Source organism: Muscardinus avellanarius (assembly GCF_963383645.1).
Source record: "Muscardinus avellanarius genome assembly, chromosome: 1".
Taxonomy (NCBI): domain Eukaryota; kingdom Metazoa; phylum Chordata; class Mammalia; order Rodentia; family Gliridae; genus Muscardinus; species Muscardinus avellanarius.
In genome coordinates, this window is record NC_137786.1 from 138386477 (window position 1) to 138409354 (window position 22878).

Here is a 22878-nt window from a genome sequence, read left to right on the forward strand (position 1 = left end):
CAAGGTCCTTGTTAACTGTATAGACCACCAATAGCCACTGCTTTGAATGCAAATGCCTTTTTTCTTTAAGATGCCTGTCTGTTTTCTTAACCACTATCTTTTTACAGGGTGATTGAAGAATATTGTCACGAATTTTATTCTCTCCTCAGCAAATATTTGCTGAGCATCTACTATGTGCCGGGCTTTTTCCATTTATATCTTATTGTTGATTCATATCTGGTGAATATTGTCCATTTAGTTGAAGAGTGCACTCCCTCTTGTGATATCAGATGGAGTCTCTTCTGTCCAGTTGAAGCCTTAGTTTTGCACTAAGAAAAATCGTCATGAACCAACTGACACAGAATGAGAAACCAGAACCATCAATATTTCAGTGTTACAAATATTTGAATATGGGGGGGGCACTTCTTGTCTTATTTTAACAGCATAAATAATTCAAGTACACACATGTCTGAATATGTACATAGATACATATAAGTTATACATATGAAATGTTTACACCATAATGTCTTAGAACCTGGACACTTTATGAAGGAAACAGGAGTGGCAGTCTTCTTAATCAAGTAGAAGTATGCTTTACACCACATCTACATGAATATTAAAATATAATCCTCAGTCTACACCTGAATTGTTGGTTTTTTTTCTTCTCTAACACAGAATTAAAAGATCATGTCTAGTCGCCCTATTTGCAGACTTCTTTAGTGTGTTTTCTTAACACACTGTCCCATGTCATAAGCGGTCCTCGCAGAGTAGCATTAATTCTCCCCCGTAGTTAAGGAGATCCACAAGAGGGGACAGTGTGTCCTCCCTGCAGCTGGTGACACGCAATCACCACTGCTCCTCAGACGATTTCGTGGCCTGAAAGATAAAGTCCTCCCTTTGCTTTTGCCTGTGACCCCTTCACCCTGGAGTTTGAGCTTCCTGGGGCCCCCTACATTGCTGTTCCCAGATTTACAGACTCAGACTAGCTCTTTTTACAAACCGCAGATTTTAGAAAAGCAGTGACAAATTGCCACCAATCTGTTACGTGCTTCTCTGATTCAGAAGACTAAGTTATCTGGGAAAATGGTTTTGATTTATTGTACCTACTATTTCTACATCTCAAGACAAGAAACATTTTGATAGGCAGATATATATTTGAATGGTTTGGGATAGTAGCTTGTAGCTGACATGGGTTGGGTTCCGTCTTTGTTCCCTGCCCCCAGGTGACAATTTTAGACACTTGTTCTCATCTAATCTCCATAATAACACCTGGAGGTAAGCAAAAGATCGCACAGCTTTCACAAGGTTACCAGATGTGTCTTAGAACCACAATACTGTGACTCCAAATTCCACAGCAAAGTTTGTCTTTCTTTCTAAATCCTCTTATTCTTACTGCTTTCCATTAGAATAGTTCCCTCCAATATAAGAACATCTTGGAATTAACCTATTGGGCCATGTTGCATTATTTGAAAGCCAAGAAATACAGAAACCCACCTGTTTAGGCAAACACACTTATATACATGTATCTCCCTAAGCCAAGATGGCCCCTTATCCTTATCCAGGGGTGTGATAGGTCTGCTACATACTACCTGTCTCTCTCCATCTGTGCTAATTAACAGTGCAAACTGAGGACATCTAGACGGCTAATAAAATATTCTAGCAATTTGGGAAGAGGGTGGGTACATTTTCTTTCCACACCTGATTCACAGCAACTTTTGAAGTGTTTATGAACTAAAAGTCGATTTGCCTCTTAAAAGTTTAATGATCTGCAAGTAACTTCTGTACCTGAACAATCTGGCTGAGAGTCTTAGTACCTGAGACCCAGTGGCTTTTGTTTTTTGACCTCTATCTCTAAAAAACATCTCATTAACTACACTATCTTAAGTAGTGGCCTTACATTGACCTTATTGCTAGAAGTGATCTAAGCATGGAGGTTTTGCCTCTTCCTGGAATCTGATATATTCAGGTAACTTGAGCCAGATGTGAAGGACAACAGTCGCCCCACTAGTGATGGAGATAATAAAAAGTGTATGATTTCACCAAAAAAGAGGGGCTGGTGACCCTTCTCTAAAGCCCGAGGCCTCACTAGTCTTCTCCACTTCTCGGCTCATAATCATATTTTTCAAGTCGCATTTGGATCCACTTTTATTATGTTCTAGCCATCACACGCTCTGTGCTCGTGCTTTTAGAAATAGATATAGAAGTGGCATTGTAGTGTGTCAGGGGAAGTCTTCCAGGTGCACATGTTCCTTGTCAGCAATACCATAACTGAAGCAAAACACAAAAACCACATAAGCAGCCCTCCTGCCGGGCAGGAGACACCCAGTGGGCCTAGTTTAGTTTAGTTATGAAGGGAGCAGAGGTCCTCGGTGTCAGTTCACTGGTTCATCTCTGCGGCAAAACCTGGGGCATCAAAGTGAGTTGCCAGGTCACAAAATGCTTCCCTACCTGGGGTCTCCCTGAACAGTGTCAAGGAGCAAGACTGAGAGTGATGCCTGAACTACAGCATTTCTCATCGCTCTTTTTTAAAGGTGGTTTAAAAATGGCTAATTTTAATCATTTCTACTTCTTGGAGGAGAATCAGATTTCTTTTTTATGGGATCCATTTTAAGACTCACAAGGCTGCATTAAACAACAGTTTAATTTGTTTGCATTCCCAACTTCAAGGAACAAAGTCTCCCGTAAAACAGAACTGTCTGCTGCTGCTACCTCCTTATCAAATTCATGCAACTATGTTTGTGTGACAGAAGCAGTTTGTGAGGAAAATTAAAACCTCAGATTACTGATCAATGGTGGGAATCATTTTATGTAGATCTAGCAATCAAGTACCAAAATAGTGTTTCATAAACTTTCAGGAAGTGGTGCCAAACCCAGGAAAGGTGCAATATATAATTAAAGTTTTGATGTATTAATTAGACAATCCGAGAGCTCACTTGAAGATAAAAGGACACCAGATGTGTCAGGGAGAAAGAGTTGACGTGCTTTAGATAAAATTTAAAATCAAAAGCCTTCAAATCATCTTATGCTCTATTATAGCAGAATGATTGCTTAGTTCAAAGTCTTGCTGACAATTTAACACATTCGGTTTGATCATTTGGGCTCAGAATTTTTTTCTCTTTCATATTTTGCCCTTCCCTTGTCCCCAAATAATTTTTGAGATGATAGAAGGATATACAGTGTATCAAATATCAGACAGAGGGTTCCCTATCGAGTTCCTGGCTCTGAGGGTCAACCCTCATTTATATTTAGCTCTCTTGTTTACGAGATGGAAAATGTTCTTTCAGTTTTATCATTGTAGTCCACTTAGGTCAAGCTTTTAACATGAGCAAAGGCAACTTATTAATATTTATAAGTTGTAAAATTTATTGACTTTTAAAAAATAAAATCCCAGTAAAATCTCACATGCCTGGAACTTGATATTTCATGGTGACATTCTCTCTTCTTTGTGTGTACTGTGAGTACAGAAGTGGTTTTGCTTCCTGCTGGGAGGTATTGATGGAGAATAATGAAGTTAGCAGTCGTAGAGAGCGAGTGTGCAGGGCACAAGCATCCTTGGCTGATAGGAGCCCTTTAAACAGAGCTCCGCCTCCTCCTTTCCTCCTCCCTCCTGTCTGTGGAAGTTGGAACCAAGTGGCGGCCATGCTGCCCTCTCAGCACCAGCCTCACCGCTCAGATCTGGTAGGGCTGGGGGTGTCTTTTATTCATCATTTTCCTCCCTTCTCTACTTCACGTCACTTCATCCCTAATTCACTTCATTAATAAGAAATCTCTTTTCTTCTTTTCTCAGCTCTTTCAACGAAGCTTTGGGATATAATTACAAGACCCAAATCTTCAGGGGAAAAGACCTTTGGGCTTGAAAGGGGGACGCCATCAAGCAAACATCTCAATGTCTTCATGCCTTTTTGTTTTGTCATTACTGATCATTGTTGTGTTCAGCATTGTGGGTTTGATTTTCCTTTTTTTTTTTATCCAGATCCCCCCACAACTATCCCTCCTCCCACAACAACCTCCACCACCACCACCACCACCACCACCATCCTTACCATCATCACAGGTATGGTACCTTCATTACCATTGAAAATGTCCTGAATGTATATTGTCTTTCTGGTGTGTACAAAATCAGCCTGAAAGTTCCCTTTAAGTCCTTGTGTCAAACTGTTCCTTTATTTTGGAACTCCAACGACATTAGATAATTCTATTCTTAAATTGAATCTTAAGAACCTCAGAAAATCTCTAGCATCCAAGCCTTTAACAGGAGATCAGATATTTCTGCAGCTTGTGCGTTAGGAAATTCTTTTTGTTTTAAGCATCGCTGTTCAAGGCAAAACGCTAGGTAAATGGCAGCCTGGCTACTAAAGAACACGCTGATAGCTTCCACTTAGCATGGTTGATGAAGTGGTAAGTATTGTAGCTTTGGATCTTGTCTTTGTCTTAATAACCATCTTAATCCACATGAAGAACACCCCCTCGCTTTCCCACGCCTATCTAGGCCATGCTACCAAGCGCACAGTCATTCTCCCTGCTCTAGAGAGCACCTGCTGGCAGTGTCGCTGCCTGTTTTATTACCTGGGTAGTCGCAGGAGATTAGAGGGAGCCATTGTCCTTTCCACCCCAAGCACCCATGTCCCTCTCCCAGCCCTCAGTTACCTGTGGAGGGCTGGAGAGGCAGCCACGATGGTTCTAACTCTGGCTTTATCTCTTTGGACTATCTGAAGCTCTTATTCAAATGAGTTCCATTACCTCTCATGTGTAACCATCTCAGGAATGTGGTGTGCCCTCTGTTCCCCCCATGGTCTCCAGCACCTCTCATAGTATTTGCTGCTTATCTGGGAGCCTTGGAGTTTCTTCCGCCTACCAAGGTAGGAAAGCTCATAGCTGCACCATGTCAACTGGACATATAGGGTTTCCTTAAATAAGGCCTTCCCAACACTGTACAGGTGCTCAGCACAGAAACACGTGAGGGGTGGGGGGAGTCTCTTGACAATACAACTTTTCTACTTCAATCTTTTGTCTGGCAAGACTGCAAGGTCACTCTGAACCATGTGCCCTGTTGTTCCATCCCGTCGCTGGACTTCTTTATGCACACCAAATATCTCACTCATTGGTCTTCACATTCAGTTCGTCTTTGGCACCTGAGATGTGGCGGCTATCCTAAAGGATTGCCCCAAGGGTTACATTGACTTTCGCGAGACATTTTCCATTTTCACAGGAGCCAGTAAGAGAGTTGACAAAATGCAAAACTGCTCAGAGAATAGGAGGTCTCATCAGATAATAAAATGGAATAATAGATGGTCTAATCTCAGTTTTTTTCTTCACCTTTCTTATTCCAGGGGAACAAAGAAAACCTTTAAATAAGCCACTAAAGATTTTCCTAAACATTGGTCACAAAACCATTAGTGCCCATACTTAATTTAAAATCTTCTGAAAATCCATCAATTGTTTTTTTTTGTGTGTGTGTGTCTTACTCTGAATTCAGCTCCATGTAGAGAATTTGCTTTCTAGTTCTTGTATGTGTTTGTTCCTCCTTTAGCTTCTTATTAGCACCTTCTGCCTAAGTAAACTCAGTTTGTTGGTGTAATGAATCGATTACCTGCATTTTCTATGTCGTTCACAAGCATTTCGAAGATACTGCTTCTTACCTCAGACTTCCAGAGCAACCAGCTGTCAACTTCCTGTACTAAGTACAAGGTCTTTGTTTTATCCCCCTTGGTACCGGGGATTCAACCCAGGGCCTTGCACACCACTGAGCTATATCCCTAGCCCAGAAATAGGTCTTTATCTGTTAGGATTTCTTACCTCTTACCTAGCTAGTTATGCTCTCCTTACCAGGTGTTTAATAGAGTTCCCCGTGAAAAGCCTTTTGGATGTCAGTTCAGATTACGCCACCTAATTCTCCCCTGTCCTGCATATGTTGCCCCTCAAAGACGACCTGTCAGCAGTCTATTTTGTCTTTGCAGAAGTTGCCCGGATTATGACCCAGTCTGTATCACTTCTTAGGGTGGTCGGCATCCAGGTTTATGTTTTAAGGCAATTGAGGCCTCATTAACTCCATGTATAAGGATCACATATCTCTTTAGTATAGAACAACATTTTCCATTTGTGGCTGGCCTTCCCACTAGCTTAGGCTTTTATTTTTATATGACTGTTCACATTCTCTGAACTCCTTCCCCCCACCACAGTCAGCCTCTACTGGTCAGCAGCAGGGCTTATGTTTACAGCTCTTAATCCTTCACTCTAGTCCAAGGCAAATCTTGGATCCTCAGACATCTACAACTCACTTTTTACCACTCTGTGACTGTAGGACTCCCTTTTATTTTAAAAACAGACAGTGCTATGGTTCTGTCCACATCAGAGTTACCTTAATTTATCTTTTAAATAATTTTATTAGTGTACTGTAATTATACATCACAGTGAGGTTCAAAGGTACATTTAACAAGAACTTGTCTTAGCTCTCTCAGCTCAAGGTAATGTAACATGATCTTATAGATGCAGCTCAGCCTCCAGTTGGTAGCGGATGGATTCTCCCAACACACCAAATACACCTGTAGTCACAAAAGCCCAGATTCTTCCTGGCAAACCCAAGAATAGTTAACCTAAAATTGCTACTAAAATAACACTGTGGAATCTGTTGTCTTAAAGGATGTGATCTTATAGGTCCGCTATGTCTTAACAAGCAGTCATATATTTATATAAAAAATAATATGTATCTTGCCCAGAGAGTATACTTGTAGAATTTAACATTTGCTCCTTTCTCCAAACAGATTAAAGGTTATGGAGCTGAATGATTCCTTGTCCCATTTTAAAGGTCCAGACTAAGATTTAGATCGGTTCCTAAAAAATCTTCCAAATTCAGTCCTGACAAAAAGCTAAATTAATTTCCACTCCTCTTCTCTCTTATACTCTTTGGTACATTATAGCCACCATTAGCCTTAAAAGCTTCAACAGCCAAATCCAGTGACAGTAACATAAAACCGGAGTTTTAAAACAAAAGAGCCCACTGTCATCTTCTTTCTCTTCTCCCAGTCAAATGCAGTAACTAAATTCCATTCCCCAGGTCAGAGTTTCATTACCAGAAAAATGCAGTAGGAAAATATTTTTAAACTCAAAAGGTCATAGTTGATTTCTGGTTTCTCTGAAAGGAAGCGTTCCAGTGTTATCTTTTATCTCCCACAACCAAGATAATCAAATTGTTCCCCTTATTAGGGAGGCAAACTACCATTCTGTTCCAAGTCACCTGACTCACTCAGAACACACTTAACTTTCATCCAGGAGACCCTTGAAAGAGAGGAATTATAAGCCTGATAAAAGCATAGCTACTCTCCTTTGGATGAAGGACTCTGTCTGCCCACCCAAAACCACAGGCCTCGTGGGTGGGAGGAGCAGGGTGGTCTCTGCTTCCTTCCTCCCTCCCTGGAGCAGATCTGGTGACTTCTGTTTGAAGGCACACATCTAAGCACAGCCCTGTCGGGGAGAAATATTTTTCAGTTTGTAAAGTACTATAAAGAAATACCCAGTGTCCGTTTGCTCTATCAACACAGTAGAGATTTTACTACTGGTAAGCCATTGATATAATTGGAATCCCTTCCCAAATGAACAATAATGTGAGGAACAGGAAGACCTGGGAGCCATTCAGAGCCTCATCGTGATTTGCTATGAGATTCTTTGCTCTTAGCTTTCGTGTGCTAGTGACATCCTGCCCACAAATATCTGTTCAGCTTTTGGAAGCTCCCACTTTTCTTTTTTAATCATGTCAATTTGTCCACATGGTTTCATTCATGAGGATATAAAGGAGAGCAAACTGCATAATTTAAATTTTTATTTATCTATCTCTTTATTTTGTAGTACTGGGGATTGAACTTAGGGGCATTATATCTCTGAGCTATACCCTCAGGCCTAATTTTTTTTTTTTTGAAACAGGGTCTCACTAAGTTTTTGAGAGCCTTGCTAAATTTCTGAGGCTGGTCTCAAACCTACAATCCTCCTCCTGTCTCATCCTCCCAACTGCTGGGATAACAGACCTGCAATACCGACCCAACAAAATTGTTTTAATTTGCTTTTAACCTTCTTCATAGTTGACTTTATGTATTAGATATACGCAAAATTACCTATTTCTGTAGTTGGTGATAGCTTTGGCCCTTCTCTGCCCGTTGAGTCAAGCTTTTACCTGTAATCATCTTAGGAAGACATTTTGCATTTCCTTGCTCAGTTAATTTGGATGTTATAGTGCTCCCTCCTGGTTGCATCCTGAGTTAGATCCTTGGTGAGGAGCACCATGAAGAGGACTCAGCACTCAGCCATAAACACCATAGTAGCTTAAATATAAAATTCAGGCCGGGAGGAGTTCAACCTGTAGGTCATACTCTACATGCGACTGCCATAAATTAAAAAAATTAAACCCACCTTAGAATAAGAAATGAATAGCTATAGGGCCAAATTTTGAAACACATTAAAAAATCCTTTCATAAGAATGAAGTAGGTCATTTCTAAATGAGTTTTTTTAAAGTACATATTCAATTAAATATTTTGTGTTCCTTGGAAAAGAAAATAGCACAGTTTTTCTTATTGGTGTCAAAGCACTCAAAAACCAATATACCTTGGAGGAAATGATTTCTGCCCCTGGGCCCACTTTATTATTTTGGCTTTCACAGCCCGATATCTTAAGGATTTTTTTTTCTCACATTTAAGTGGATTCTATCATATAATTAAAGCAGGTGGGGACAGTCCTGATCCTCCAGTGGTATTTGTAGATTCCACCACAATGAGTAAACTGAACACCATAGCACAGATCCACAGTGTCTTAGGTACAGAACTGTGCAACTGTGCTTGATACTGAATCTATGGCACAGTCATCTAAATTAAAGGGCTTTATTCCACATAGAGCTGTCTGCTCCCCAGGTCTTTCCTAGCTTAGTGGTTCCTACTCTGCGATTCTTATTTGCATTTTTAGGAATGCATTCAACATATATGGAGCACCCATTATATGTGCAGACAAGAGTGTTCTTGAACTCCTCACTCTATGGCTGAGAGAATAGGTTTTACACATTGGTACTCAGAGACTCAGTGACACAGGCAACAGATGCCATAGTACATTGAGGAAAGCATCACAGGAGAAGTGCACTATGGCCTGCGTCATCGAAGAATGGGTAGACTGTGAGTAAGGGTTTGGAAATAAAGCATGAAAGTCCGATGTTACCTCAAGCACCTGTCTTCAGTGTGTGTGCATTTTGCATATATTTAAGTACCAGATTCAGCCTTCATTGCTAGGAAATATGCATCTTTCATCGTGGAATATTTACCAAGTTGCCTTTTTTTCCCCCTGTCGAGTTAAAATCAACTCCATTAAAATGTTTTCATTTATCATGTATCGAATACTTATCGGGTGTTACCGATGTGCCAGTGTGCCTGGTGGGGAGAAAGCTATTAGGGCACTAGCGAATACCAGGAGCCACTTTTTATACAATGAACCACCTTTTCACTTTTTTACTGCAAAAACTTCCCCCCCTTTTTTTTATACTGTCGTGTCCATACTTTTATTTTGCTGACAATTGTATACTTGTTAAAAAAAAATAGCTTCATATCCAATCAGTTTTTAATCCATATAGGTTTAGAAAGGAATGGTAAGAAGAAGAGTACTAAAAGTATTGAAAATCATCAGACTTCACATTTTTAATGGAATGAGATATAGGAAGTGAGATGAGATTGTTTTAATGCTTCTGTCATGATTTTTATAGTTTTATTTTCCTTATTTAAAAATAATCCTGAAGATAGAGAAGTGGCATGTTTTTTCATTCTAAAGGTCTTATCAACAATTCAATAATCTCATGAATACAGGTTTCTCATGATGCAAAAGTGATATTTGGAGCTGTCTTGGTTGCGGGAAATGAGAGAGTTGGCAGGAGGGGCCCAGCCCTCCTGTCCCAAGGCAAGATGACTCAGTTAGAGAGCCTCTCCCCTCTCCCCATCCACCCTCCCTGCAACATCCTCTTTTTTTCCCTCCCTTACCCTGCGTCTTGCCCTTCTCAATTCCTTCTTCTACCCAACATTTTCCTGTACCATGTTATAGGAATTGTTTTCCTTGTTAAATGAAACCACTATACAGATTCCTATTATTTTGCAGAACATCTGGTTTGCAAATGAAAAGATCTCAGGGGCACAGCAGCACGGAGTGAACAATTCTGAAGACGCTTTTAACAAAACTTGAAATTGCTTAACAAAAAAACAAAACCAAAGACCAAAAAAAAAAAAAAAAAAAAAAAAAACCACAAATCCCTCTCCCTGCTGTTCTGTGGCACTGGATCTCTTCACTCAAAGGGAGATGACATTAACAATAAGATAGCTTTATTGTGGCTCTCTGGTTTGGGCCTTGTAGCTTTACTTCTTTTCCTATCCACTTCCCCATCCTGAAGAAGTAGAAATTTAATTAAAGTAACCCTGGATGGTAAGAACAGTAGCCAGGAAGCCAGTAGAAAATTAATTTCAAAGTTTAATTTTCCAGCATTTATTTTTGCTTCTAATAGATTTTAAGTACGTTGGAAAAAGAAAAAGAAAACCATCTATATTTAATAGGTATTGGCCAGCACAGCACAACTATGAAATAAAATTGTCAGGGGAATTTCTTGCCTACCCTGGTGTCTAGATTTAAGGCACCTCCATAACACAAACTGAAAGAGAATTCAATTAAGAAAACCCATTGGCTCCTTATTGACTTTAGTTAAGAAAATAAACTGGGGGAAAGTGTATTAAAATATGTCTGGGCTGCTTCATATGCTTTCATTTAAGCTTATGACAATCAAAATGGGAGAATTTAAATTCTTTACAATTAAGCTCTGCTTCGGAATAGATTGGGTTCTCTGGGCTATGACACTGCATTTCACGTGCACCCCGCTCTCACGCACCCTGAAACGCAGCCTCACAGGGCCTGTGTGCATTGTAAGGTGGGAGCAGCACAGATCAATCGGGGAAGAAAAAGTATTTAAGGTTGTGAATTTAATTTTGTCCTAGGATTTTCATTTTCATTTATGGCACCCGTTGTGTTTGAGACTGCGGACTAATTTATGGATTAGTTTTAAACCCCCAGTCTGTCACACTCAATGAACAATTCTAAGTTGGAGAGAATCCATGTGAAAGGATTAGAATGTGCCACAGCGGAGCTTACACATGACTGTTTCAACTAAATATTGCCCAGCTGCCGCTCAGGCTTTTTTTTTTTTTTTTTTTTTTTTTTTTTTTTTTTTTTTGCTACTTGGTTAAATGGCTAGGGTCTCTAATCTCACACATTGTCAGAGCTTTTTTATTTTGTGAATATCTTAAAACTGCAACATGAACTATATGTGATGTTTCATTTATTCAAGACAGGGCTGTATCAACTGTAGGGCTAGGAGACGAAGAAGAGGAGTCAATATTTAGTGAGATGTTTGTCTTTCAGATAACAGTGCAGGGTTCTACCTTGGATACCTTGTTTGATTATACTCATAAAACAAGTAGGGAGTGACTATTAAGGCTGTACACACTCACTGGGTTTGCAAGAACAGGTGATTGGTTTTTTTGTTGACCGTATAAAATAAATAGACAATAAATTTGCACTCATTGTAATTAAAATTAAAATGGAGACAATAGCTCACCTAGGCCTTTGTAATTCTATAACTCCAAACCACCCTCCGTCCAATTTAACTTTTTGTGGCCTGTTTTTCTTATAGGCCTACCTCAAAGATTATTTTTCTCCAGCAGCAACAAAATGGGGTTTTAAAAAGCCTTTGTTAAAGCAATTAGACACTCTCATTTTTCAAGCTGATTATATAGCATTTATAACTTTTATGGGAAATTTCTGTTTGCACCCAGCACGTAGAATGTTTTCAAACACTGGTGACCCCACCTGGTGATGCAGGGGGGCAGCTTCCCCGCTTCTAAGACCCCTGATAAATCCTCTTTTGCGGAGCCACACCCACTTCCGAGCCAGAGTGGCTGTGATTTCTGCATGAAGTCCTAATGCAATTATGAAGGAGAATTAAGAGTCTGTCATACTGCTCTCCTGCAGGGAGCACAAAGTCACTTCTAAAGAAATTTCCGTCTTTCCCTGGAGTAGCCTCTGCTCAGGTAGCAAACCAGATGCTCTCAGAAAAATGGAGTCAGTGGCTCCCCAGATACACCCTCAGTCTTGATGTCAACTTTGCAGTCCCCTGTGTTTCTGCTGTGGTCTCCCACTTCATTGCTGATCATGGGTTTGACATTTCCAGCTGCAGTAACTGTGTTGTTCGGCCCCACCGTGCGTTGGCTTAACTGTTTTAGAATGTGTTTTTCCTCCTCGACATCCCTTTTCCTCCTTTGGGTGCAATTGATGGATTTCCCATCCCCAGAGCGGGGAAGCAAGATGCACTATGAACTCGTCTTCATTTATCTTCTAGTACCCATGTAAGAGTCGACGCCTAATTTCACTTGGTTTAATGTCTTCATGGAGCTGATGTGATGTTGTGATGCGGAAGACAGTAAATTGGGGTCATTGGTTAATGCTCAGATATTATTTTTTAACATTCTAATCCTGAGGTTTTATTCTGCCCTTTTCCCTTAATTTTATATTTATTATTTATCTTGTAAAAATGAAACATACTAGAAGTGGTACCACAAAATAATGAGCCAAAGCGTTTATTGCCTTTTTTTCTATTTTGGAAAGGAGCCAATGCCTACCCATAAAATGTGCTATCGTGCATGTAAATGTTTCTGTACAAATGTGCATTTGATCTTGCCCCTCAAGTTTAAAGTGCTTCAAACTTATGATGGACTTGGATGTTTCAAATAAGATGTATCGTCATTGTCATAAGAACCTGGAAGATCTGGTATAGAGTGTTGTTCAACTGTACAATTTCCTGTATTGTTTCTTACTGCTATTTTATGCATACAGACTTGTCTTATAAGTAAGTATTGTGTTCTTATGTGTTATATTTTATGATTTTCTTTCACCTATTTTTGAGAAACTTAGCTATCAGTTAGTTATATGAAGCTGCATTGGCCTCATAGACTTCTGGTTAATTCTGGCTCCTTAGATGGGCTCTAATTTTTTCATGATATAGGGTCCTGAGGAAAGCATGCCAACTGAAGGGGAATGCCGGTGTGAATTCATGTGTCCTCTTTCTAAATCAGAAGCTCCAGGCTCATTTGACCTCTCAAAAAGTTATGTTTGATGTTCCAGTGCATTTAAACATTGCCTATGTCAAGCCCAAAGGAATCTTTTGGAGTCTCCATAACTCATGAAAACATTTGCCAGCTGGATAGTTGCATTATAGAAAAGGACAGGGAACTTCTTAGCTTTACACAGTCTCACTTCAGCTGCCGGCTCTTGACCGGCGATGACTAGCTTGTGTCTCAGTGTCACCCTGCCTTTGGGGCCTGAAGGGGACAATAGGAGGAACGTGTTTAAGAGCTGTATAATGTGGCCAGATATGGTTTGATACTGAAATGAAGTTGGCTAGAAGAACAGTGTTAAAATGACTCTGAAAAAAAGATGTCATCGAGCGCTTTGTTAGATGTTTATCCCACTTCTCCTGTAGCCAAAATGAAGAGAAAATTCTTCCAGCCCCTTGGAGAAATCTGTGAAAAGGAGCCAGTGCTGCAGGCAAGGTTTGGAAGCCAGATAGAAGAAGGAAAAAGCTTGAACAGCAACAGAAAGAGAAGAAGAAGAAGAAGAAGAAGAAAAGAAGAGGAGGCGGAAGACGAAGAGAAAAATCACATTTTTTCCCACATTGCTGCGGAATGAATGAAAGAAAGAGAAAAGAAACCCTACTACTCCATCTCATAATCCAGCTCTGAAGGCAGCACTCCTGGCAGCTCACCACAGTGAACATGGTTCTTAATTGTGAACAAAAGAATGGCTGGATACTTGAATTTGGGGAATGTCATATTATTAGAAGTGGCATTTGGCAGATTTTGTGGACTTGCGTGTTTTCATGAAAGGCTTCTACTCTTGGATTGTAGCATATTAAGAACTAGAATAAAGAGGAGAGAGAGAGAGAGAGAGAGAGAGAGAGAGAGAGAGAGAGTGTGTGTGTGTGTGTGTGTGTGTGTGTGTGTTAGAAACTAATCTTTGAAAACCTTGAACATGTCCATTCCCATGGCCTCCCAGCTAATTGAACTTTCCAACTAAGCTCTGCTGAAATAGCACAATGGATGGAAAGCCTAAGCCTGTGTATTGCATATTCATCTACAGAAATCCAAGCAGAAGCAGCAAAAGAATCCTAACAGTGCAGTTGGTTCAGTGATGCCTAATTGGCAGTCAAGAAGCCCGAGTGCCCGCGTGGGTTAGGTCAAAACAGAGGCAATGTTTGAATGTATGAATCCATTGTTTAAGCAGCCTTCCGACTGAGCTTTCCTGTCACAGTCTTGAGCCTCGATGCGTTAAGAGCCATCAACCAGCCACTGAGTTTGCACTGGTGTTTCTCATCACTTTGCATGTTCCCCTGACTATTGACGAGCAAATATATGTGTCCTGGCAAGACCCCAGAACCAGAGAATTTACTGTTTTCCTCACTGGCTCGCAGCTTTGAGTTCAAGGCATGTCTTAAAACAGTGCAACTCACTTCAAATGCTTTTTGCTTTTCATTTATTATTGCTTGTCACGCGATGTTCTTTGAAAGCTTGCTCATATATTATCTGTTCCATTTTTTTCCATTCTCCCTTTTTTTGCATGCCGTCCCTCCTGTTTCTTCCCTTCCTCCAATCCTCTGTTCCCGTCTGTAGACACAACGGCGACAACAGAACCAGCAGTTCACGGTTGGTATCACATTACTGTTTATCTCCTTTCTCAGCGCTGCTGAGAGGCAAGGCAAGCTGGGAAAAAGAAATGTAGTCTTCAAGGGAAACCGCGTTTCAAGTAGACTGATCTCATAAATATACTATAATTTTTGAAGGCTTGAAGGGTGTTGAGTCTTGTCATTTCTGTTGTGAGTTCAATAGCCAATGGTTGCAATCTGAGATGGGCCTCGTCCTGGCTGGCTGGCCTGGCAGGAGTTTCAGTTGTGCACAGCCTCCCCCCTGCTTATGAAACTCCACCAAACCTTGAAATACATGGGACTTCAGAAACACTAATATTTGCCTACTGAATTAGAGGCCAGTTGCTTTCTGCATTTATAGGCTACGGTCCCAGGTAAATTTTGAGAGGGAGTCATTTTTGTCACTGAGTTGTTGAGACTGAAGTTCAGGAAGGCAGATTCCTGTTTAAACTTAGGAGGTGGTGATGAGGAAGATCATTGATCATCTTTAGAGAGATTACAGTTGGATTCCATTCCTAATGTATTTACCCCGGGATCCCCTCCGGTGGCCAGTGCACTCTTAATCTTGATGTGCTCATATAAGTTTACACTCACATTTGGCAGAAAACATCTCCAGACCAAGAATGAGATCATGTATCAGTTTGAACAGCATTCACTGGGACTTTAAAAAAAAAGTCACTGCTATGTGGATATCTTGCAGGCAAATTAATAAAAATCTGATTATGTTTAAAACCAAAAAGTGAGCCGGGCGTGGTGGCACACGCTTGTAATCCCCGCTCTTGCGAGGCTGAGACAGGAGGATTGCACCGGTTCTAAGCCAGCCTCAGCTATTTAATGAGGTTTTCAGCAACTTGGTGAGACCCTGTTTCCAAATAAAGTATAAAACAGGTCTAGGAGTATAGCCCGGAGGTAGAAAGTCCTTGGGTTTCACCCGCAGTACCATCAAAAAAAAAAAAAAAAAAAATACAAATAAAACCAAAAAGTAACTAAAAACTTCATGAGTAAAGCTCAGATGGAGACATCAAGAAATAGGGATATCCTTTTCCCATCTTACCAATGGCTTACTGGACTGTGATAAGCCTATTAACTTTTTTCTGTCTTTCAGTCGGAAAATGAGAATCATGTTCCATCTATATATCACTTTATTACTTAGAGCTCAAATTTAACCCTGGCAAGATTGTGCTTAAAGATATGTTAGTTTAAAATGGCCTGCACTTTAATAATTGAGTCCAAGGAAGTTCTTTGGTAAAGGGCCCACTTCAGTCCCTTTGCGTGTTGTGCAGGTGAAAATCTAGCATCTAAACCACACAAGGTGATCACCAACCCTGTAGTGTTAATCCAACTTTTAGAGTGACATCTCCTAGCCCAGACTGAATTCCTTAAGGAGGCCTACATTTGATAACTTACCAGTTGGAAATCCCTAAGCAAAACCTGAGTGAGCTGCCCTTAAAGATCAGGCCTATTAGGGTTGGCAGATCACCTCATGGGTAGACTTCCCAGTGAGGAATTCTGAGAGCAAAACAAGCTTAGGAATGGAATGGTAGCTCCCTCTCCTCCCTTCCTGTCATCGACCAAAAGGGAAAAGTTCATAAAGTAAGTAAGGGGGATCAAGTATGCCGACAAGCATGAGGAGTCAGTTCAGTATAAGACAAATCTGTATTACGCCTCCTCAGTAAAGCCCCTGAAAGCTGGCTTCATCTCAGGCATTGCACTCCATTAAGCTTAGTTATTTGTATGTTGCAACATTATTGAGTACCTCCTGTCCTGACTTTTAATGGTTATCTCAGAACTTTAAGGTTATACTCACTGTAGTCCAAAAGATTTTGTTATATTCTTTTTTTTAAGATACTTGAAGTTCTGAGCTTCCTGTAGTTAACTAGAAGGTCAAGGTGTAACCATAAGATTTCTGAATTCTATGAGATTAAAAAAAATACTCATCATTTATCTCTAAAAGCTCTAGAGTTCTAATATCTAAGTCCCCTCAATAAAATACATGTACTTGTAGTTTGGGGGTACATCCTTAAAAGCCTGGACAGGGTATTCAAAGTAAAAAATGTGTCCCCTGCCCTAAAAAAACAAAAGTGAATTTGATGCCGATCCTGATTTTAAGGTACCATTCTAACCCATTTTGTCCCATCATCCTAGATGTGGAACACTGATAAAAGCCTATATTGAGCAACAAATATGCCACTTGTAGTAATATTGAAATAATATTCAAATATTATGTTCATAAAATTGAAACCTTGGGACATAAAGGATTTTAATTAGGTCTTTATCTTGGAAGAGAAAGGAAGGATGACCCCTTTTTGTTGTATCATAAAGAAATACCTTGGAATAGAACCTCATAGAATTCCTGTGGCAGGAAATAGAGATGTTTGTGTACTATAAGAAGCAGTCATTTTCCAGTGATGCCTCAGTAGGAAGTTATTGACCAGCAGTGCATGAGAATTTGGGGTGGGGAGAGGATAGGAAGAACAGACTCGTTGTATTACATATCTTTCTCCCATACTTTAAATTGGACTCCTTAACAGCAGAGAAATAGAGAACTGATAGATAATCCAGGCTGATCCCTGTATAATGCATTTATAAATACATTCTTCAACTTGTCCAAAATTCCTCATAGCATCTTTACAAAGGGCTCCAACCACTATTTCAAACAGCATGTTCTCTAGCCTGCAGCAAAAAACTCTAATGAAAACCAAAAAAAAAAAAAAAAATCTAAAATGAAAGTTTTTTAAATCAGTTCTCAGGATGAAAAGGTGCATGGTGGAAATTCCAAAGCAGGGGACCAGATTTCTAGAGACGATGATATAGAACTGATCTTTTTCTAGTGCATTGTGGCTAAAAACCCAACTTCTTCAGGACAGCAACCGGACTTATATTCATTTAATGATAACCTTGAGATGTACCTTACGGTGATCTAGGCCCAGAAAAATGTTAAGTGGTTTGATAACTTAGCAACTTAAATGACAAGACATACTAGGTCAGCCACCTGGGACCATTATACTGGTCTTAAAAGTTGCCATACTAGATTTCCTTCCATATTTCTCTTTTCTTTCTTAAAAAGGAAAGAAAAAATGATGTTTAAAGCTTTCCCTTTGAAGACTCATTAAAATATTTTATTCAAGCTTGTGTTGCTAGAGTATGTATGAAGTTTATACTAGTTGTTTATGTATGTTGATCATTTGTTCTTACCAATATCTGATTGGAATAAGCATGTATTGGAAGGTTAGAAGTGCATGGGCATGATTCAAAATCAAATGGATTTTCTCCAAAAAGAAAGCCAAACAACAACCAACCACATTGTATTTTTAAGGACCTAACAGATAGTCCAGATAAATGTGAGTGTAAGAATGAGATTTTTAGACTAGGCTGACACAAGGGGTTTTCTTTGAATAAGGATCTTGAGCATTTGTGTTTTTGGAGCTCATCCTTTAAAGGCCTGGACAGGAAGAATCCTGTGTTATGTGTGCATGTTGAGCGATGCAAAAAACACTGCCAAATCCTGACACCACACAGTCTGAAATTGATGGCAGAAATGCATGAGTGATTTAACGCACGGGTGGTGTGGTCGTTATTATGATTATTGATGTGTGAGTGTGCGTGATGGTTTTTGTTTGTTTATTCAAATGTGAACGCTTCTCTGTGTCTTGTGCCTTGTTCTTTTTCTGTCCTGTGTGTCCCCTCTCCCTTTCCCACCCTCCTCCCTCACGTGAGGGGTCGGGAGACAGCATGCCCATGGTCTGGAATAGTGCTTGTGCTTTTGCTGCACTGCAATCAGCTGGCTTCCTCTGGGGGTTTGAGGGTTTCTTCTCTCTCTCTCTCTCTCTCTCTCTCTCTCTCTCTCTCTCTCTCTCTCTCTCTTCTCTCTCTTCTCTCTCTTCTCTCTCTTTCTCATTATTTTCAAGTCTACCTGCCCTCTTGCCTTTTCTACCTCCTGATACAGTAGAGGCTGGTGATCTCATGAATTTTCATATCCCAGATGAGTTTTTAAATATATCTTAATTCAGTCTGTAACAGGAACCCCTCTGAAGAATATTTTTTCATTTTCAGTTTGGGTTTCAAAATGTTTGGCCAGTGCTAGATACATGCTTACACCCCAGACCGCTGCCCATAGGTAACTGCCCCATGAATCTCCTTTTGCCTGACTATTTTATGAGTAGCGCAAACCATGATAGAATTCTAAAAGCACATGAAATTTCCTTATCTTACTTTATACTCAATTGTGGGGAAATTCTTAGGCCCGTTATAAAGAAAAATAGCCAGCAGTGCGCATTATTACAACCGCTATGTCCACCACCTGTGTATGTACCTCTATGTACATCTCTCTGTGAGTACATAACAATGGCATTCAAAGGCTGTCATTCAGTCAAGGGACTCTGCAGACATTGTATGTTCTACCCAAGAACAAAGCTAAAGAGGTTTACGAATGGCTGCAGGACCTGAAGATTGCGTTTCAGCCTTGATATGCAGTTTGGAAACAATGTGCTACTGTTAAACGGCGTGAACCAAATTTCTGCTAATGGGAAGAAGGGAAAAACTCTCCACAAAAGCTGACAAAGCAGGAAGAACAGGATGACTGAGCTTTTAGATTAAAACTACCGGGGGCGTCTGAACTCTTAAGGCTGGTGATGGAAGTAACAGTTTCATAATATGGCCAAGTGATCAGATGTATGCTGCTTAGGTAAGAGAGAGACATCGCCTACTTTGTTTTTCATGATGGGAATGGTACCAGGGCCAGTGGGCTAAGTTTTTGTTGCCTAGAGGTTTTATTTGATTTTTTTTTAATTTTCTGAAAAAAATTATTCCCTGATGAACTGAACCCCAAAGCATTTACATTATACTTGACCTAGAATTTACTTAAATGTCTAGGACCTCTTATTGTTTCTGATTTTTGAAGTTTTCCTTTCCCTGGTTTAACACTGCCATATCGTACCACTTTGACAAGCCAACAATTAACTATTGAAAAGGAGGAATTACAACCGCAGGAGCCCTAAGAAGGCATAGGGTGTGTGTCACGGCACATTGTAACACCATGCAAAAGCAAAACACACATCTCTGCAGGAGGAGGTGGCCATGCATCATGCGTGTTAAATTATCACGTTTGCTCCTTAGAACTCTCTCAATTGCTCAGAAAAATCCTGTATGGACAAAAAGTAAACTTTGATTTGCTTAACAAAATTTAAGGAAACTTGTTGCATGCATTTTAATTAGAAGTGAGTGACTAGAAAGGGCTTTACTAGATGACATGAAAGTTTAAACAGAAGAACCAAGAAGTAATTTCCCACTTTCCATGTAAATTCATGATGTTTTCTTTTGAAGAATATTCTCTGCTTCATAAAATGCATCTTTGTCTTTTTCTTTAGAAAATAAAAGGTGTATGATTTTTAACATGAAAGAAAATTATCTAAGCCAAAACAATTTTAGGAGGTAAATTTTGCCGGTCCTTACTTGTACACCCAGTAAACTCTTCCTAATTATATTTATTTAGAAATTAGTCAACTATAGCAGAGTGCTATAGATTCATAAAAGATAATACTATTGCAGGAACAAAGTTGATACACTAGCCTAAGTGGCTTCACACTTGGGAATATAATCTGAGCAATAGATTACAAATGATTTGATATATCTTAAAGTTTATGCCATTAAAAATGACAGTTTCAGCTTTAATGAGGTGTATATCAACTGTCTGTTGCTTAATGGAAAACTTTGCATATCGGTGATATTTCATAAACATATTTGTCTTTATTTTTTAAAATTAGCTTTCAGTCGCCCTCCCCAAGGAAACAAGCCTTCAGCAATAGAGCTGCCTACTTGACACATCCTTGTTTAATGTGGTTCAGTGGGCACCAAGCACGTATGTAGACACGTTGATATTCATTGGGCCACGTAGAAGTGAGGGATTAGCCTTCTGAGAACTGCAAATTCATAATTAACTACAGAGAAGTACTTTATGTTGCCCATTTATAACAGTTATTCAAATAATTGTATTCATCAGTCTTGATACAATGGATAAAGCCAATTAGAAAGAGGAACACTTTCAACCAATCAAATTTCAGAACAAATGGATAGCATCCTTACTCACTTGCCTCTATAATTTATTGCATTACTCACTGCTTTCCCTTTAGTAGTTGCCCAAATACATAGTTGGTGAATACCTATGGATTCAAAATCCTCTCATTTTGATTCTGCACCTGCCCTTGCATATTGGCACCCAAGGGTCATGAGGGAAATTCTTGTTCCTCGGGAGCTGATGATGTGACAGCCTCATCTCACAGAATCAACATAGCTATCGACATATATTTGGCTTTTTTTTTTTTTATAAATCCAAACCTTAGTGATCATTTGTGCAGGACTGTTCAGGTTAAATTTTTTTTTTTTTTGGTTGTTGTTTTTGTTTTTTAATGAAGCAATCAGTATGTCATGACTAGTTCCAGAGCATTTGTTTTGGTTGCTTTTAGGCTCTGGTTAGAGTTCACTGAGGGTTATTCCTAAATCATTAGTTCAGCAATTACTAAGAATATACTTTGTACTTGGCTATAAAAGGAAAAGATGCAAAAATAAACAAGACTAGCCTCTCTCTCCAAAGTCTTGCAGTTTTATAGGTCTACAAGCTTCTTCAGAAGTGACATATTCCATTAGAGAAGTATATGCAGACCTTTGGGGATTCAAGTTCTGGGGCAATCAGATGGATCTGGTTGGGGGAGGCACAGCAAAGGATGAGCAAAGGCTGTCTTCACTGTCTAACATTTGTGTTGTAGAATAAACTTCAGTAGAGGATCAACCCACGTCAAAAGCTCTAGGAAATGGCAACCATCTCCTAGCTGAGCCCCCTTCTGTTTATCTGCTTCCCTTTTCACCTCTTTAAATTCAAATCAGAGCTCCGAGAACCATCACAGCTGGCCGACTTTGGGGTTGACTCAGAGATAGGCATTTCAAGCCCCTACTTGATTACCTCCTGACCTAACTGCTTTTTCAGCTTGGAGGGTTTTATTTTTCAGGCATACCATTGATTTGTGAAATTCTCTTTTTAAAAACAGCGTTTTGCACATCAGATTTTCTGATGAAGGCATAACCTGCAATCTGCAGTTAGCAGATGCTGTACCATTTTGAGATATGCGATCCAAGATCGTCATAAATTGATAATGAACTGTGTTTGTCAGTATTGGCAAAGGATTTCAATTTACAGTAAAACGTGAAATAAAACTTACATACGTCAATATGTAGCATCTAAATACATTTCTGTTTAAGAGATCTATCAGAGCATCGGCAGCTAACAATGAAGCTTTATTTTTTTTTATTTTTGCATGCTGTTATGAATGAATGGTTTTAAACAGTCACCATCATGTTTCATGTGCTTTGAACAGTGGAGACTGAGGAATCTATCTGCCTCGATTGTGTATCCATAGCAAAATTACATTATCGAAGAAATGAACCTATGGATTAATACATTCAAGCTATCCAAAAAAGTGGGAGATAGCGAGAGATTTGGCTCATGTTTTTTTAAAAAATTCATCCTCAGTTCTTAAGTGTTTTGTTTATGTCCCTCGAGGAATGAAAAGAAAAACGATTTGTTTTTACTTGTAAGGCCTTACTCAGTTGCCCAATTCCGCAGAAGAACTGGACAGTGAGGACCTCTCAGGTAAGGGCTAGTCATTAGGTAAGGCACCGCAGTGTCCAACCTGTGGGCGCTCTGCCCACATCTGTGAAATGGCCATTTGGTTGGCTGAGCAATCAATTGGCAGGTGTGGGGCAGGTGTGGATTCCACAAGTAACGAGAGAGCAAAATTTTATGGCCACTTTCTTCCTTCCCTTCCCCTTTCTTCCCTGTGGTAGTCATATTTATAACTCAGATCAAGACCAGTACTGTCAATTCAGTAGAGTTCAAGTCACCTTTGGGAATGTACAAAAGCCACTCTGTGTTCAGTGGCTTAAAATAATGTTTACATTCTAGATATATAAATGGTTTGGGAGAAATTTTGTCGCATTGCAAAGCAGTTTAAGGATGTTGGATTATGTGACAAGATCTTAAACTTACATTGACTGTCTACTTCTGTGGATAGACTAGGGAAGCCATGTCTTAGTTATCTTAGAAGTAGGGGGTGGGGAAGGGCAGGGAAGAAGGGGGGACAATTGTTTT

The 22878-nt window shown here is 39.7% G+C and overlaps 1 protein-coding gene across 6 annotated transcripts in view; it reads left to right on the forward strand.

Moving 5' to 3' along the window:
- CADM1 (cell adhesion molecule 1) overlaps positions 1–22878 on the forward strand; it is a gene marked incomplete at both ends in the record, with an annotated part of 345003 nt that overhangs the window by 308113 nt on the left and 14012 nt on the right. The window contains 3 exons of one of the 6 annotated variants that reach the window (XM_080717832.1): positions 3953–4033; positions 14707–14739; positions 22327–22380. The exons of 1 other annotated variant lie outside the window; for it this stretch is intronic. In XM_080717832.1, coding sequence (XP_080573958.1) covers positions 3953–4033; positions 14707–14739; positions 22327–22380 — 168 coding nt within the window. The remainder of the gene's footprint in view (positions 1–3952; positions 4034–14706; positions 14740–22326; positions 22381–22878) is intronic. 4 more of the 6 variants (XM_080717833.1, XM_080717834.1, XM_080717835.1 and 1 more) reach the window with 4 other exon arrangements.